Source organism: Perognathus longimembris, chromosome 22 (genome assembly GCF_023159225.1).
Source record: "Perognathus longimembris pacificus isolate PPM17 chromosome 22, ASM2315922v1, whole genome shotgun sequence".
NCBI lineage: Eukaryota > Metazoa > Chordata > Mammalia > Rodentia > Heteromyidae > Perognathus > Perognathus longimembris.
In genome coordinates this window covers 2,368,895-2,387,221 of record NC_063182.1, presented here as the reverse complement: position 1 = coordinate 2,387,221, position 18,327 = coordinate 2,368,895, and the positions used below count along the sequence as shown (strand labels likewise).

At 46.0% G+C, this 18,327-nt stretch overlaps 1 protein-coding gene across 1 annotated transcript in view; it reads left to right on the top strand.

The window, feature by feature from the left end:
- The window catches only part of Spink5 (serine peptidase inhibitor Kazal type 5), a 52,631-nt gene extending 36,306 nt beyond the window's left edge, over positions 1–16,325 (top strand). Inside the window, exons 20-32 of the mRNA XM_048331629.1 lie at positions 293–347; positions 1,295–1,422; positions 2,803–2,890; positions 4,406–4,533; positions 5,832–5,898; positions 6,897–7,024; positions 7,191–7,287; positions 9,316–9,443; positions 10,118–10,295; positions 10,889–10,983; positions 11,921–12,023; positions 13,828–13,958; positions 16,172–16,325. Coding sequence (XP_048187586.1) covers positions 293–347; positions 1,295–1,422; positions 2,803–2,890; positions 4,406–4,533; positions 5,832–5,898; positions 6,897–7,024; positions 7,191–7,287; positions 9,316–9,443; positions 10,118–10,295; positions 10,889–10,983; positions 11,921–12,023; positions 13,828–13,958; positions 16,172–16,325 — 1,480 coding nt within the window. The remainder of the gene's footprint in view (positions 1–292; positions 348–1,294; positions 1,423–2,802; positions 2,891–4,405; positions 4,534–5,831; positions 5,899–6,896; positions 7,025–7,190; positions 7,288–9,315; positions 9,444–10,117; positions 10,296–10,888; positions 10,984–11,920; positions 12,024–13,827; positions 13,959–16,171) is intronic.
- The last annotated feature ends 2,002 nt before the right edge of the window (positions 16,326–18,327 follow it).

The following is an 18,327-nucleotide window of genomic DNA, read 5'->3' as shown; positions in this document are numbered from 1 at the left end:
GGCTCTGGTGGCCTATGTGGAGATAGGCATTTTGCTGGGCTCTGGTGGCCCGTGCCTATAATCCTAAACACACAGGAGCATGCAATCTGGAGAATTGAGGTTCTAGATCAGGGTGGGCAGAAAAGATTACTAAACTCTATCTTTAAAGTAGCCAGCAAAAAGTAGGGCTGGAGGTTGTGTGTTGCCTAACAAGTAGAAGACCTTGAGTTCAAACCCCAGTATCATCCAGGAAAAATAAAAGGAAATGTGCATTATGTCCTAAAAATGATTCTCCCTTATTTCTCTCTTACAGTTTGCAGGAAGCCAAAGAAAAAGCTGAATCTAGAGCTAGAAGAGGGGCTGACCAGGTAGTTGTCCTGGAATCTTCATACCGTCATGAAAGGGTGCAGCTTGCTGTTGCTCTGTCAAAGTCACTCTTGGAATTGTGGATGGCCCATAGCTATGAAGGAAATAGATCTTCTGTTAGTCCAGGGACTGTCAGCTTGTTCTTTAGGACCACGTAGTGGGTTATTTCAGCCACAGCCTCTTGACTACCACTGCTGAACTTGGTATCTGTGGCTATAACACTGCCATAGATTATATGTTTCTGAGAATGCTTAACTCTTGGAAGAGAATACTGGGAGGAATGGCAGAGAAAGAAGAAAGATGTCTTCAAATACCTGATGAACTCTCATGTTGCAAAAGGGCTGTGCATATTCTATTTTCAATAATCCAGGAAAATAAACCTTACACATAGATACTTATTAGGGTGAATGTCCAAGATCCCAGCAAAGAATCAGTTTGGCTAGTTTGTGGGAGCTATCTAGTAGACACTTTGGAATGTGGCATCTGTAAGATAGTAGGATCCTTATATAAATGCAGGCCTCACAGGAGAACTTGGATAACTTCTGGGTGGGGATGACATGAAAGGGATTGGAGAGTTACACCACAGGAACGCTGAGGGTTTTCTCAAACTTGTAATCCGTTTTTTCTATGACACACCGATGTTTTTGCACTACGGTGCAATAGAAATGGACAGTAAATCCCAGCGCAAGGACAGTCCCCAGGGGGCCAGAGTCACCAAGAGCATCTGACTTGTATGTGATTGTTGTTCCAGTCTGAATTTCGAAGCTAGCTCTCAGTGGCAAAGGTGCAACGTTCTCTGTTTAATTCTGAGGCTCTTAGTAAGAAATGAATGCTACGACTGCCAGCAAAGACATTCTTAGGCCATTTTCACTTGGAAATGCTTCCTAGAAACCAAACAGACTAAAATCCAAGAACATACCCAAACTCACATCTTACCTCCCTCTTTTAGGATACTTGCAATGAATTTAGGAGCCTCTTGCAAGATGGAAATCTTTACTGCACACGAGAAAATGACCCCGTACGTGGCCCAGATGGCAAGACCCACGGCAACAAGTGTGCCATGTGCAAATCAGTCTTGTGAGTGCACGAATAAAGCTCTTAGGATGGGTGGAGGGTTGGGGGCACAAAGCCAGGCAGGTTCTGTATGTTATTCTCCCTTTCCTTGTGTACAAAAGAAACACCTAATCACTTATGAAGCATTTTCAAGTAAAACTTCCTTTATAATGTCCAAGATTCGTAGTGCTAGGAATAGATAATATACGGACAGCTTATTGTAGTCTCTGCGGTAGAGCCCACCGATACATCATAACATCTTTCTTGTTAAAATACTAAGTCCTTTACTAAGTGAATATTTCCTCTAGATTGGTTTAGAATTATCATCTGGAGGAAAATACACAGGTTTTTTTTTTATCATCAGTCTAACATCTGTAGCTATTTTTAATACCACATTTCAGAAAATGAAAAGTGTTCCTTCAGCCGAAGTATATTTATTTATGTATTCACTAGTAAATGGCCTAATGTCTAAAATGTACACCAAGTATAATGATTAGGAAAGGATGAGTAACAAATTCTTCTCAGGAAAAAGATAATGTACTAGGTATTAGACATGGACATAAACTAAGATGGCACAAAAGAGAAATTGATAATAGTAAGTGGTAAGTGTTAGAGGCTCTGGTGCCTTGGGAAGGCACTAAGTGTAGATAGAACTAGACCTTACAATCGAGATGAGGTACAGTCGTGACGAGGAATGAGAGAATGACAGATGGAGATCTAAATTAGGAAAACTGCAGTCAATAAGTTCCAAATGGTTCATTTAGTTAGAACTGGCCATCTTTACCAATAAGGAATGCCGAACCAAGCATTTCGAGGTCAGTTCTACATGCAGTGGGAAGCGGGTACAATTTTTCAGGTAGGAAAGGAAGTGGCAGAAACGTCATCAGCAGTAAAAAGATGAAAAAGAGAAAGTGGGAGGCTCATTGCGGAAGCTCGTGAGATTGAAGAAGGGTCGCTAACAACCCAGAAAGTTAAAACTCAATGTTGGTGGCAAGAGCTACGCAAGCTTCTTAAAAGAGAAGGATAAGTTCGAGGTGATTACAGTGTTTTCTTTTTCTTGACATGGAGAGCAGGAAGAATATAATGCTTGGCAAAGAAAATGATTATTGGAGGAGAATGTGTTTCTCTTAAACATGAGGAATTTGAGAGAAACACAAAAGGAAATACCCATGGACGCTTAGGAAATGCTCACTAATTACTCATCATGTCTTGTTTGCAGTCATGTCTGTTGGTTTCCTTCCACTGAAATTGAGAAATTTTCCCAGGCCAAGGACTGCACATAAAATGTCCTTTTCGTTCTAAGGGGGACGGTAAATTGAGTGCTGGAGAGAGAGAGAGGCTCACAGAAACGTGTTCTGCTGTCTGTAAGCTCTTTCTCCCTGTGTCCCACTTTCTAATTTCCAGCAAGAAAGAAGATGAAGAAAGAAAGAGAAAAGAAGAGGAAAACCAGAGGAACGCGGCGGGTTCTCATGGTGGTGGAGGGAAAGCTAAGGTGAGAGTAATGTCTATGTCCCACAACCGCAGTGGGCCAGACGCAGTGCCAGGGACACGCAGGGTGGAATAAGACTGAATGGCTTTGAGAAGAACACGGGGCGTTCCTGTGCGGCTGTAGCGGGAGATGTTTGCTAAGGAAGCTTCTCAAGGGGTCTTGTCTGACTTCTAGGAAATTATTAAGAATATACCCCTGCTCGGGTAATGTAGCCCTCATATCAATATTCTTTCTCATCATTATCACGTGCTCTTCCTTTTCTTTCATTATTCTTTCCTGCACTGGATGAAGTCAATGTTGTTTCTCTCTCTCTCTCTCTCTCTCTCTCTCTGTGTGTGTGTGTGTGTGTGTGTGTGTGTGTGTACTAGGGCTTGAACTCAGGGTCTCGTACTCTTTTTTTGGCTTTTTCACTCAAGACTGGTACTCTCATTTGAGGCACACTAGCCCTCTTTACTGGTTAACTGGAGGTAACAGTCTCCTAGCCTTGGCTGCTTGGGCTGGCTTCGAGCTGTAGGATCACAGGCGTGAGCCACCAGTGCCCCGCTGGACCAGGTGAAAGCATCCTTCCTCCTGCGGAGTGCAGGTAGTATGATGAAGAAACCCAGATGGTGAGGTTAGACTGAGAACAGTCCTGCCTTCCACCTCAATTGACATTTCGTCACGGCTAACTTCATCTTCCTTCAACACTTGGACGGAGATAAAATGAAATCATTTAGGCCAGTTCAGCACTGATCTTAAGCAATGTTATAGTGTGAACCTGACGGTATTACACATAAGAGAACTCTTGGAGCTTGTTGTGTAAGGTTGGGGAACACCATCTCTTTGCATCTGGATCCAACAAGCAGCGCCCCCGGAAGTACTTTTGATGAGCTCTGTCCCTTCCGTGTTGTCCGTCCGTCTCTCTCACTTCAGGAAGCTGGATCATTGCTTTCAAGTAGATGTGTTTAGACGTGTCTGTCATCTCCATAATCCCGGAAAGCCTGTCCTTGGCCTTTGCATTACTTGTGCTTCCCACCGCATTGCGCTTTCTCCCTTTCATTCCTACCACACTTCAGCACCTTTCATTTTTCTTGGTAAACACTGTAGACGTTGAAAGTCATATAGGGCATCGAATGCTGCTACTTGTTTCCACTGTTTTTTGCTGGAAAGGAGTTATAAATATCACCTAAATAAATGAGTGTTTCAATAAAATATTACATGCCAGAATACCGGCGGGGCAGATTTAGTCTGTGGGCTAAGTATTTTGATAGCCTTGAGTATGTGCCATTAGATTGCAGTAGGCATTGTCATTTCTCAGTGTGGGTTTTTTAAAGACAGCATTAGGAGCTGTAACAGCAGAGCCCTTATAATTAGAATATGGGCTATCTTGACTTCTCTCTGCGAATAGTGACCACATTTTCAGAAGACGCGGTTCTTATAAGGAGAGGTAAACCAGGACTTCTTGCGAAGGTAGCAAGCTGCTGGGCCATCAGGGAACGAAGTCACTCAGGAGGCTTGCTTCTTCCTCTCCCTTCACAGGACCAGTGTGCCGAATTTCGGGAGCATATGAAGAACGGAAAGCTCAGCTGCACACGCGAGAGCGACCCGGTCCGTGGTGCAGATGGGAAATCGTACAACAATAAATGTGCCATGTGTAAAGAGTTACTGTAAGTGCCTATCGCGTCAGGTGTGGCTAAACAACAGCCACACGTCCTTCCTGGACGAAGGGCTCTTCCCTATTCTGTGTCCCCCTCCCTGAAAATCACCCTGGGGATGAACACTGAATTACACATCTTCCTCTTGCGTTTCCTAAAGAAGCGGGAACCCTAGAAGGGCAGCCAACCATGGGGCTGGTTCCTCCTTTGTCTCATATAGTATAATTTTGGCTCCCTTGGTGCCTTCACAATAGATCATTGTTTCCTTGTGCCTGAATCCCACCAAGACTTGTGATTCCAAATGACCTTTCGGAATCAGTGGCTAATACAGCGGAAGAGAGCTAGTTTGTGGTCGTAGGTGCACTTCCTGCGTGTAAAGGCTGTGGATTTCTCTGTATATTTTCTCTTGGTTAAGAGTATTGAATTACACTGCTTCTCTATCCAGTTCAACCACATTACAGCAAGTAGCGTCATTATTACTCCTTCAGCCTATAAATCGAGATGGTCCTGGGTCACCTTGAAGAGTATGTGTGGTTCTATACTGTACTGAGATGCAGCAAACGATGGCATGTATATATGCATACATCATCTTATATAAATCATCTTATGTAAAAACACAAGTGAAATTTTGAAAGTGTTTTTAAGACTTGGGCATTGGGCTAAGGATGCATGGATTTCCTGCCTTACTTGTTAAAAATCAGGTTACTAAGCCAGAATCCAGATCTTAGAAATACAGTTGTAATGTGATCAGTGAGTCTGAGTTTGTAACCTTCTCTTGAGTGATTGTTATGCACATAAGAATCTAGAGATAACTGGCATAAATATTTTAGGACAAAAGTAAGACAAAACACCCATGTAGCATGTAGTACTATTTTGGGCTTTACAAATAATGTTATATTTAGCTTCAAGAAATAATATTATAATAGGTTGACTCAAATTTCTAAAGCCGGGATGGGGAATTGATGCCACATTAGAACTCATCTCTTAGGATGAAAAGTTGAATGAGGAATCTGGATCAAACTTGCCTTAAATAGCTAAAGGATGAACGCCAAGTAGCAATAGATTCAGTCCACTTGCTCTCCTTTGTTTGAAGACTGTGAATTAAGGCTAAAAGACAGCAGTCATAGAAGGATGTGTTTGAACCCACCTAACAAAAGCGTTGTAAACACGTGGGTTGATGTCCTCTGCGACCTCGGGCTGTCCGTCCTGAGGAGAGGCATCTTTACTTGCCGGGAAGGGGTGAAGAGGATGTGTTCTCGCATCCCTGAGTTTGTGCTAACAAGATGACTATTGCCCCTTTCCTCTTTCAGGCAGAGAGAAATCGAGGAAAAAAATAAGAATTCTGGCTCAAGAACAAATGGAACTGGATCGGGAAAGGTGAGTCCTTCACGTGCTTTGAAGGCTGCTCTTCCCATCCGTCTGTCAACTCTTGACTATCGACTAAGTGGAGAGAGGGTATTCATGTGGTCAGCAGACAGTCTGCCCTTAGAAGATCAGGAGACAGTGTCAACTGGCTCAGTGCAACATTCTAATGCCAATTGGAAGTATTTTCATCTCACATTCTACAGCATTTTCACCAATGCTAGTTTAGCTCATTTTTTTTTTCGACACCATGGCCAAGTAAGAATATTTATTTTCTGTCTTTACTGGAGCTTGAACTCAGGGCTTCACACTCTTGCTAGGTTTTTTCACTCAAGGCTGCTGCTCTACCATGTAAGCTACACCTTCCTTCCAGATTTTTCCATGTTTATTTGACGATAAGAGTTTCATGGACTTGTCTGCCTGAGCTAGATTCAAATCAGCATCCTCAGATCTCAGCCTCCTGAGTAGATAGGATTATGGGTGTAATCCACCAGCCTCTAACACTGGAATAAGACGTTAAATCTGTACTTTAAAGAAAGCAAGGTTATGCAAGTGTATTGATTTTCTGTTGCTAATCTAACAAATGACTACTTACAGTAATGAATACAATCACAATAACAAATACTGACAATAACACAGAGTTTTAAAAATTACATTTATGTTCTTCTGATGTTCTAAATGGTCCCACCGAGAACTAAAGCCTTGCATTCCTTTATGGCCAGTCTGCTTCTTTCCTCTGCCTCATTTGAGGACACTGCCTCCATGGCTTGCTTTATGGCATATTTAAGCCGGCAATGGCAGGTCTAGTCCCCCTCCTTCGTTCTCAGTCTGAAACTCTCAGACCTCTCAGAAATTAGAACCCGGACGGTCTCGCGGGCCCTAGTTCTGCTCTCTCCCGTGCGATTCGGTGGCTGAATGACTCGTGGACAGAAACGAAGACCTTTGGATTGTTTCACCGTCAGCAGGTAGTAAAATGGGAAAACGCTTCCCATGCCCTCTTCCCTTCTTCCCAGGATGTGTGCGATCAGTTTAGGAGCCAAATGAAAAATGGAAATCTCCTCTGCACCCGGGAGAGTGACCCCGTGCGAGGGCCGGATGGCAAGACTCACGTCAACAAGTGCTCCATGTGTAAGAACAAGCTGTGAGTACCGCCCCCCTACCCCCCCAAGTGGGAATTCTGCCCTGGGCGGGGTCATTCTGCGACAGTCTGAGGGAAAGGAAGATGTTCTAGAAGCAGATCTTGGGATGGGGGAGGTAGTTAATTCACGATGGTTGAATTTTTTTTTTTCTCGCGTGCGTTCCTGTAGGGAACGAGAAGCAGCTGAGAAGAAGAAGAAAGAGGACGAAGCCAAGAGGACGACGGGAGAGAGGAGCAAAAACAAGGAGGTCACACACGTCACTCGTGTTAGCCATTAAATCTGCCTGCCAGGCTGGGGAAATGGCCTAGTGGCAAGAGTGCTTATCTCGTATACATGAAGCCCTGGGTTCAATTCCCCAGCGCCACATATATGGAAAATGGCCAGAGGTGGCGCTGTGGCTCAAGTTGGCAGAGTGCTAGCCTTGAACAAAAAGAAGCCAGGGACAGTGCTCAGGCCCTGACTGAGTCCAAGCCCAGGACTGGCCAAAAAAAAAAAAAAAAAAATTAAATCTGCCTGCCACACTGCAGGGGGTGCACTCAGCAAATCGTTGTTGTTGTTGTTTTTTGAATACTTGGTATAATAGTAAAAAAAAAAAAAGGAAGGAAGGAAGGAGAAGAGCAATAAAAGAAAAGAGGGCTGAGAATGTGGCTTAGTGGTAGCGTGCCCGCCTAGCAAGCATGAGGCCCTGGGTTCGATTCCTCAGCACCACATGTATAGAAAAGGCCAGACGTGGCGCTGTGGCTCAAGTGGCAGAGTGCTAGCCTTGAGCAAAAAGAAGCCAGGGACAGTGCCCAGGCCCTAAGTTCATCAAGACCCAGGACTGGCAAAAAGAAAAAGAAAAGAAAGGAAACATGGCTGTCTTTCACAAAGTAATAATACGCAATCCAATGACCTGAAAGCAACTCTAGCTTACAGGACCAGCCAGTGACAATTGTTAAGTAATTATGACTCATCCTTCAGCGAATTGAATTCCTGAGGTTCAAAAAAACAAATCAATAAGCAAATACCAAAAGGTACACAATAGGAAACCTTTTACTACTCCTTAGTATTTAATTTGGGGATTTATCTGTAGACTCCAGCTAGAAGAGCAAAACTATTCTATGTTTATAAGTATATAAATATTAATACTTTGAATATGTGTCAAAAAAGAACTGTGGCTTTACCTCTACATGCAAAGGAAGACAAGCTTTACACACTCTCACAGTTAAACATTCGCAACAATCTATCTCTTGGCCCATTTCAATTTTACAATGATTCAAGAAACAATAAGTGTTACCTAATTTTGAAAGCAAGGTTTGCAATGCGGACAGATACCGTTGTTGTTGTTGCTGCTGCTGCTGCTGCTGTTGTTTTGACAGTTCTGAGTCTTGAACTCGGGGCCTTGTGTTCTTGAATTTTCCCCTCACAGATAGCATTCTAAAAAAAGAAGCTAGGAACGGTACGGCTGGGTCGTAGGTTCTGCCTATGGTTAGTTTTATTGAGGAACCTCCAGACTGCTTCCGTAGTGGTTGTTCTAGTTTGCATCCCCACCATCATCAACTTGGACTTCTTAAGTGTGCAGTAATGTTTACAATCGCAAGGAGATGGAGCTAAGCCTCAGCCTCACAGAATACGGTGTACGTTGTAATGACATAGGCAAACACGGTAGTGCGCATTTGTAATCTCAGCTGCTCAGGAGGCAAAAGCAGGAGGACCCGGAGTGGAAGGCCAGCCTGGAAACTTTCCTAGACTGTCTACGAGCCAGAATAGAAACTGACAGGACTGAAGGCCTGGATGGAGTGGTAGAGCACTTGCCCAGCCGACCTGAGGACCTGGGTTCAATCCCAACACTGGAATAAAAAGTGTCTTCAGGGCTGGGGATATGGCCTAGTGGCAAGAGTGCTTGCCTTGTATCCATGAAGCCCTGGGTTCGATTCCTCAGCACCACATATATAGAAAAGGCCAGAAGAGGCGCTGTGGCTCAAGTGGCAGAGTGCTAGCCTTGAGCAAAAAGAAGCCAGGGACAGTGCTCAGGCCGAGTCCAAGTACCAGGAATAGCAAAAAAATAAAAATAAAAATAATAATAATGATTAATTAATTAAATTAAATTTAAAAATTATTTTAAAAACGTGTCTTCAGAGCAGCGGGCAGCCTTAGGCAGCAGTAAAAGGCGCCACGCCAAAGAACGTGAAACTCTGAAATCTCTTTTTCCTCATCTCCCCGCAAGTGTTAGGAGGCCTCACCTAGCCGAGCAAACCGGCGTTCCGGAGGGCAAGACACACATGGTAAAATCTGATCTTGCTCCTGTTGGCAGGATGTGTGCGTCGAATTCCGGAGCAAGCAGAGAGACGGGAAGCTGGTCTGCACCCGGGAGAACGACCCTGTTCGAGGCCCGTACGGCAAGATGCACGTGAACAAGTGTGCCATGTGCCAGAGCCTCTTGTACGTGGAGAGGCTCGTCCCGGGGCTCCCCTAGCGTGCCCGCTTGCCAGGACAGAACTCCCGGCCCTTCCACCTTAAGCCTTGAGTGCATGCGCAGAGGGCCATCTCTTCTAGGAAGAGTTAGTTTCCAGAGTACTGTGACCGGAAGTGACTTGTTTGTTTGATTATTGTACAATGAGAAGAACCCTACCTGGAGCCTCTGGGGTAGGAAAAATGACAGTTGTTTCCCTGATGTGGGAAACCCTGAGAGTCAGGGGAAAGGCTCTACCTGTGCAGCCTGTGATACGGAAAGCATTGCAAAGCGATGCTGCTTCTCCAATACTTAGAAGCTGGAAGACACAACAACTGTCAGGAATAACCCCAAGGAAGGCTGTCGCTGTCCTTGAACTTGAGAAGTAGAGAAGGAGAAATGAAACCGTTTTCTCAAGGTGCAAGGAGAATAGGGGTATTCTGTTAAGGAAAACAGAAAATAACGGCCCTTTTGAACCCTACGATTCTGGAAGACCGTCCAGTCAATGAATCAGTGAACGCTGAGAACATTGTCCTAAATGAAAATCCCAACGATCAGAACTGGACCCCCTTCCCCAACCCCCCCCCCAAAAAAAATAAAAGATGTTTCAGTCATGGAAACGAGGGCTTTTAAAAAAAGGATGCTGCAACTTTGTATTTTGCAGTCAGCGAGAAGCCGACGAGAGGAAAAAGGACGATGGAGAAAGGAAAAAGGACGCTGAAGGGTCAAGTGCCCGGCCCTCCAATGACGCCAAGGTGACCCAAGCCCCTTGCCCGCTCCCTTCCCCGGGGGGCCGTCATGAGTTCGCTTCCAGGAACACTGCTTTTGCCCCCATGGTCGCTGTGGGTCACCATCAGATGAGCTCGCTTTCCTGGGTTGGGGATTGATGATGGGGTGCGAGTCCCTTCCACCCTGACTGCGCGCCCTCTTCTGGCACTGTCGGTGTGGCTCGGGGCTTGGGGTCACTTGTGGATGCGGGTGCCGAGCCCGCGGGGACCCCAAGGGAACCCCAAGCCCCCCGTGTGCCCCCCCTCCTTGGACGCCCCCCCTTGTTTCTCCCTCCGGATGGTTTTCCGGAGCGCAGAGCTGTGCGCTCCGTCCCGTGGCAGAGTCGATGGCCCGGGGACACCGGGGGAGGGGGGGGGGACCCCGGTGGGCAGCAAGGCCGCGGGGATGCAGAGGGCGAGGGGACCCAGCCTTGCCTGTGTTTCCCGCCCCCCCCCCCGCAGGCCCAGTGCAGGGAGGCGGCGGCGGGCGCGGGGGACGCGCGCTTGGCACAGCCGGGGGCCCCCTCGGCCTCCCCGGGCAGCGTCGGCGCGGTGAGTCCCAGCCCGGGCCAGGCGGGGCGGCCGGGAGGGAGGAAGGGGAGGCGGCGCCCGGCGGGCAGCCCAGGCCCGGGCTGGGACTCACCCCGTTCTCCTCTCTCCCCACCCAGGACGCGTGCGGGGCCTGCACCGGGGAGAGCCGGCCGGTGCGCGGGGCCGACGGCACGGTGTACCGGAACGCGTGCTACCGCTGCAGAGCCGTCCTGTGAGTGCGGGGGTGCGGGGCTCTGCGCCCCGGAGTCCCTGGGCCCCGGGCCCAAGGCGCAGCGGCTCCAGCGGGGACCCCCCCCCACCAGCCCGGGGCTCAGTTTCCCCTCCCCTCCCCCTCTTCATCCCACCACTACAGCAAATGCAAGAAGGAACTCCTCCTCCTCCTCCTCCTCCTCCTCCTCCTCCTCCTCCTCCTCCTCCTCCTCCTCCTCCTCCTCCTCCTCCTCCTCCTCCTCCTCCTCCTCCTCCTCCTCTCCTCCTCCTCCTCCTCCTCCTCCTCCTCCTCCTCCTCCTCCTCCTCCTCCTCCTCCTCCTCCTCCTCCTCCTCCTCCTCCTCCTCCTCCTCCTCCTCCTCCTCCTCCTCCTCCTCCTCCTCCTCCTCCTCCTCCTCCTCCTCCTCCTCCTCCACTGCTTTTTAAAATTAATTTTTCTGTAAAGATGGACGATTTTTGGGTGCAGGCCTTGGCCTTGACCTCGCCATCCCCAGCTCCTAAGATGACACATTCATTAAGGGATGAGAGCTCTAAGCCAGCCCCAGGTCCTCCCCCACCCTCTCTCCCTTCCTCCCCCCCCCCCCCATATGCCCCCCCTCCATGCCTGTGCTTTTCTGGTTATTTTGGAAACAGAGCCCCACAAAATGTTCTGCCCTTGCTGGCTTTGAACTGTCATCCTCCAAATCGCAGCCTCCTGAGCAGCTGGGCACACAGGCCTGAGCCACCAGCACCTGGCTCTTTTTCTCGTTTAGAGAAACACTGGATCTTCAAGGTCCCAGCTGGCCTTACACGCGCTGCCCTCCTATCTCAACCTCCCAAGTGGCCGGGATTCAGAGCCTACTTGGGTGCCTTTGTGAACATGTCGCCAGGGGCACTGGGTGAGCGAAGGCTGTCAGGGCTTAATCCGAGTTTGTGAAATGCCTGTGTTTCCTTCTCTAGTCAGCAAGAAGCTTTGGAAAGGGCAAAGCTTCAGGGAAAGCCATCCCACAGCAGAGCTTCCGAAGAACAGCAGAGCCGCGCCGAGTCCTCCATCGCTTCTCTGGTAAGAGCAAGGAGTCCTGAAAAGCCACTGGTCAGTTGCGGTCTGTTGACAGGCCAGGCTCTTGCCCTGCCCCCCCATCTCAGTCCACAAAGGGAGGGGGAGCAGGAGGCTGGAGTGCAGACAGGGACTGCAGGGAGGAAGGCCAGGGGCTGTCGCCATGGCCAGAGCCCAGCCATCGCTCCTCTGCCCTTCCTCAGCACTGTTCTGCTGTCTGGCATCAGTCATGGAGTTCATCTTGGAATGTTTAGAGGTGGGCGTGTGGTGACTGTGGATATGTCCTGTGCCTACGTCGTGTGTCCTGTGCACTCGAACACGTGGTCAGGCGGAGTCAGTTGTGTCTTTTCAGTAGATGGAAAGGCTCATCGCGCACCGTTTCCTCTCACCGGCCTCCTTCCTGCCCATCACTCTGCAGCAGCCTAAAATGGCAGCTGATCACTCTGCAGCAGCCTGAAACGGCAGCTGAGTGACGCAGGCGTTTGAAGGGTCAGCGCTCACGGCTTGGTAGCAAGGTCAGGAGGAGACAGAGCTGGTTTTTACCACAGTGGAGCAGAGGAGATGGGGGAGGCGGGGTTGACTACTACATGGGTTTTGAAGGTGCCAAGTGACCTTGCTCAGCGTGGAGGTGCCCCGCCGTATTTGCTATGCATTAGCAGTTTATGGTTGCTTTAGCATTCATTCTGAACCACTCTCTACATTTCCCATGATTGCTTTGGGTCGTACCAGATGTTCGTTTGTACTTTCAACCTGCCATTTTGCTTATATTTAAAGCACTTTTTTTAAACTCACAAGAAGGGGTTGGGGATTTAGCTCAGTGGAAGAGCACTTGCCTGGCGAGTGCAAGGCCCTGAGTTCAGTCCTCAGCTCTGGAAAAAGAAACACACAGTAAAGACAACCAAATAATTGTATTACTTATGTTTTAGCTCAACAAATTTTTGTTTTTAATCTGTTGTGCTTATTTACTAATATTTAATAGAATGTCTAATAGTGTTGGAGTTAAGTTTCCAGCACCTTATTTGCTTGCAAATTGAATTTTTCTTTTGTACCTAACCTTCTAGTCTGATTAACCTGGTTGAAATTATTATTTTCGTTGTTATGGGTAGTATTAAATTATATTCCCCACAGGCTATAAAAACAAGCATTTTTTTTTTTTTTTTTGGTTTAGAGGATTGAACCCAGGGCCTTTCCCATGATAAGCAACCTGCCAAGATGGAAAATGTTGGGGGCTTTTTGTTGTTGCTTTTTAAATTGACTGAGGAAATATAGTAAAAACTCACACCGAGCACTTACTACGTGACAGACATTGTGTTAACCATGCACTTGGATGCACTGTCTTATTTTATCCTTAAAAGCAGTAATACAAAACCAACTATTATTCATATGATAAAATTAATAAATGAACCACTTTCTAATTAATGGAAGAGCTGAATCCCCAAATCTGTGAGAATAGCTGAAAATTACCTATGAATCTCGTTTTCCTAAATCCTCTCTATAGCCAGTTCCTTGATTCAAGGAGAAATTGAATGCTATTTCTAGCACCGTTCATTCACACGATAGTTTTTCTTCCTGTAGGCAGGCTCCAGCTTACCATGCTTAGTACTTTATAAGATTTCCACTTTCTTACAGTTTTTGTTTGTGTTCTTTCTTTGCTTGCTCACTTACCTTGTTAACTAAATACGTGAGTGACATCACAGCACTGTTTCTAATCATTCCTTCAGATAGGAGTCAAGGGCCCAAGAGGTTTTCCCAGCCTGTGCTGTTCCTTGAACGCTAACAAGCAAATCCATTTTATGCTTTACTCACTCAGAATTCTGACATGTGCAAACACTACCAAATACTGCCCAGGATGGGTTACATTTGCCCGAAGGTCCTGAAGTATGTCTGTGGTGATGACGGCCAGACCTATGACAATCCCTGCATGCTCTGTCACGAGAACCTGTGAGTACACCCGCTACGTGTCCTCCGTGAACGGCAGTGCCAAGCGGCGGTACGCAGCCCTTGCTAGTCACGTCAGTGAAAACGCAAAAGCGGTTAAGCCAGGTGTAGTAGTGTATGTATGTAATCCCAGCAGGTGGGGAGACTGTGATCCAAGGCTAGCCCAGTCCCTGTACATGTTCAGATAGGGAGAGATCCTATCTAGAACACAAGCTAAAGCAACAAGCACTGGAAGTGTGGCACAGCTGGTGAATGCTTCCTGAGTGAGCAAGACGCCCCACGTTCAAGTACGCCTAACACCAAAAATGGAAATAATGTGTGAACGTTCTCACTTGCGTATAACACAGAAAGGATTTAGTGCTACTCCCTTTAAAAAGTTGCTTGCCTGTCCTGCTGTCCTGCTGACTGAGGTCCAGGGAGAGGAAGCTGGTGGCCTTCCAGGGGTTGTAGAGCATCTTTATAAGGGCACCGACCATCCAGCAGGAAGCAGAGGAAATCACCCAAGGACCGCTGCCCCGCGGATTCGGCCTCATCTACCGTATCTAACCCGCTTTTTGATTCACAAGAGCATTAATTTCCTGTCCTCTGTACGTCTTCCTCGTGAAGGAAGTGGGGCCATGCAAAAGCCTTAGAATAAATGCTGCGCTGCTGTCGGTTTTAAGTTCCTCACTAGTTCTAAGGATGCCTCCCCGCGTCATTCTGAGACTCAGTTTTTCATTGAGGAAATGGAGACTGTTCCGTGAGCAGCTAAGTTCATGGACTATTGACAACAACTTCAGGAAAAGAAACTGTTTTTACTTTGGGTTAAGTCCAAAGAGCTTACGTTAGTTCTTTTTTTTTTTTTTTTGGCCAGTCCTGGGCCTTGGACTCAGGGCCTGAGCACTGTCCCTGGCTTCTTCCCGCTCAAGGCTAGCACTCTGCCACTTGAGCCACAGCGCCGCTTCTGGCCATTTTCTGTATATGTGGTGCTGGGGAATCGAACCTAGGGCCTCGTGTATCTGAGGCAGGCACTCTTGCCACTAGGCCATATCCCCAGCCCACGTTAGTTCTTTTACTATTGATTTCCCTGTTGATTATTTGTTCAAATGCTGCCTGACTCTGGTTATGAGTTCTCCTTGCTTTAATACCCACCCTTCACCTTCTCTAAGCCTCCATGCGGCCACTTTTCAATGAGAAGATGGTGACACATCTTGGGTTTTCCATCTTGGTCCTGACTTACACTGCAGTCTGAATACTACTTAACTTTTTAAGAATGTTTTAAACAAGACCCAGAACATGAAAGCAGGGTGCATTGGTATACTGTCTTTTAATCCTGGAGCGATCCTTACATTTACATTAATTTCCCTCTGAATGATATAACACAGAAGAAAAAATGTTGTGCACTGGGTTATACATACTGATTTTTGTATTCATAAACTTTTGTTACGTGGCAACTCCTTTGTGCAACTACTTAATGATGATTTTAAAAACTCATGAGAGAAAAAAGCAAAGTATGAATCAGTGTGCTTGCATTTAAAAAATATTTGCAGCATATTCCTGAGGATGGATTGTTTGGTTATAAATCTGGGAGTTTATACTAGAGAGAAGACGAGATCCAGGCTATCCCCAGAAAAAGGGACCAATATTGGTTTGTGTGATGTGAGGAAGAAAAGAAAAAACAGCAATTTTAGCTTGAGCAACTTCTAAACACAGATTTTACTGTCTCAAGAGATGACTAGCTTCCATTACCACAGTCAAACAAACAGATGTTTGATTCACAAGGTTTATTAAAAGGCAATAATTTTTTTCTATGAATAGCTATTTCATATTTTAAAACCCATACTGTCTTATTGTGTCTTGTTCTATTTTCGATTCCCCAAATCCCCATTTAGATACTAGATAGACTTCTCTCTGGGATTCTAATTTTCCCCCCTACAGATCAATGGCTTTGGAAGTGGATAGTTTCCAATATTCAATAATTCTGTGAAGGTTTTGGTGGATGAAATCTGATCCAACAGGTCCAGAATTCGAGGAGGAATCGAGAGTAAAAGACAGAGACTGAACCTGAATAGATGCCTTCCGGTTAATGGCTCAGGGCAGATGGAATCCCAGTCCTTTTCCCTGACTTGAGTTTGGTTTGTTGCTCCATGTCACTCCCATTGACCTTACTCCGCCCCCCCCCCCCCGCCATTGCTGTGCATTTCCCCACCGTTAAAGCTTCCTCTGTTTTGTCTTAGGATGCGTCAAGCTAACGTTCACATCCGTAGCGAAGGGAAGTGCGAGGAGGCAAAGGCCGCAGAACCAGCGCTGGCTGCCGCGGCTTCTGTGAGTTCTCCGGCCTCCACGGTGTTGGGGTTAGAAAGAGTCGGCTCTGCTTCTGTGCCCTTGTAGTAAATGCTGGAAATTCCTCAGGCCAGAGAAGCCAGATGAGGTCAAGGGCCTCCACCGCTAGTCACCTTTGCCTGTGACAGTGGCTAATTAGTGAAACGTATGGGGACAATCCAGCAGCTTATGTTTAAAATATAATTCCGTTCTCATTAATGGAGTGTTTATAAGCAATGACTCTAAATCTCCTCTGATATCTTCCGGCTTTATTCTCTGTAATCTGGCATGCAACGACAGGACAGAAGGCAAGAGAGATCGCAGAGTAAACAAGCAATACGGAAACCGTTATTGAGAAATGTCATACCCCACGATGTCACACTGCATTCTATTTCTCCCAACATTGACAGTTGGCTTACTTCACTTAAGAGTCATAAGGATATTCCAGCCACAGGCTATTATTGACTCTGAAATTCTCCCTGGTGACTTTCGTTGAGGAATCTCTTCCTCAGGCAAGATGATAGACAACTTTAAGAATAAATATCATCTTAGAAGATGAATCTGGGTTCAATTTCCAGTTTTTGAAAGTTCTAGTGGATGAATTATTGGAAAATATTTTTATAAGCCACAGACTTTACAGCATTTGGCACTATGTCAGAAACATTTATTGAATTTTTATTACTGTTGTCATCATTATTACTTTGCCTAAGATTGAAGTATGAACTTAAAGATTTCAAAGTATGATCTTAGAAAAATAAACCCTGGCACAGTACTTGCTTAATTTTATTTCTTTTTCTTGGCATCATGACTAATATTATTGCTGGTTCTGGGGCTTGAACCATGGCCTGGTCACTGTCCTTTAGCACTGTCATTTTCCCTCGCAGTTGGTGCTCTACCATTTGAGCCATAGCTCTACTTCTGGCTTCTTGATTTTATTGGAGATAACAGTCTCACAGACTTTCCTGCCCAGACAGGCTTTGAACCATGAAACTCAGATCTGAGTCTCCTAAGCAGCCAAAGATTACAGGTGTGAGCCACTAGCACCTAGCATTTTAGAGGAAGGGTTATAGTTTTAGTAGTATATTGTAATGATCATGAATAAAATATTTTAACTGATTATATTTTAATAACCTTGTATTTGCTATTTAATTAGTATATTGAATACTTTGTTAAATTATATTGGGCATATTGCTTTGATATGAGAAACTGGGAACATAAGGATTATGAGGTAGGAGCCAGGCACAGGTGATCACCCAGTCATCCCAGCTACTCAGAGGGCTGAGAGCTGGGGGTCACAATTCAAAGCCAGCCCATCAGGAAAGTCCCTGAGACTCTGATCTCCAGTAAGCTACTCAGAAAAAGGCAGAAAGGAGGCTCAGATGGTAGAGCTTTGAGCCTGCTAGCTTTGAGCACAAAGAGGCTCAGCATCTAGATGCCAAGTTCAAGCCCTAGCACCAAAAAAATAAAACAGAGAAAAAATTTTGAGCTAGGATATTTTTTGCGTCAAACTAGCAGTAGGCTTGAAGGCTCCCCAACAACCCATTTCTTTCTTATGTGGACTTGGCATTCATTTATCTCTTCTGGTCTCTACATATCCATTAGAAACGGTTTAAATGTATATTCTAGCCACAATATCTTTTACTATCGTATTTAATAAAACTCTATGTGGTTTGCTTCTTATTTCATTGAAAGAATATACTCTTTTCCTTCCTCACAAATATATCTAGTTGCATAAAGTATTTCAGAACAAAAAAGTCAAAATAATCTTTGTGCAAATTTAAAGCCCTACACTTAACCCCTGTACGTCTGTACAGGAGACTTGCCACAAATGAAAGCACAAGGAACCTGCCTTAAAGTTATACTGAGAAGTATTTCCTAAAACCGTGAATAACCATGCCAGAGGTTAGTTAGCGTGTAAGCTTTTGTGGGAACGTTCCTTTCTTTCATTTCTGGGAGCTTCTTTCTACTACAACTCCTTACATGGGAGGCACTATTAACACCAGAAATGTTTCCTAGTGTTAGATAAAGCAGATCGTTACAGAAAAAGGCATTGTAGCTGGATGAAATTCGA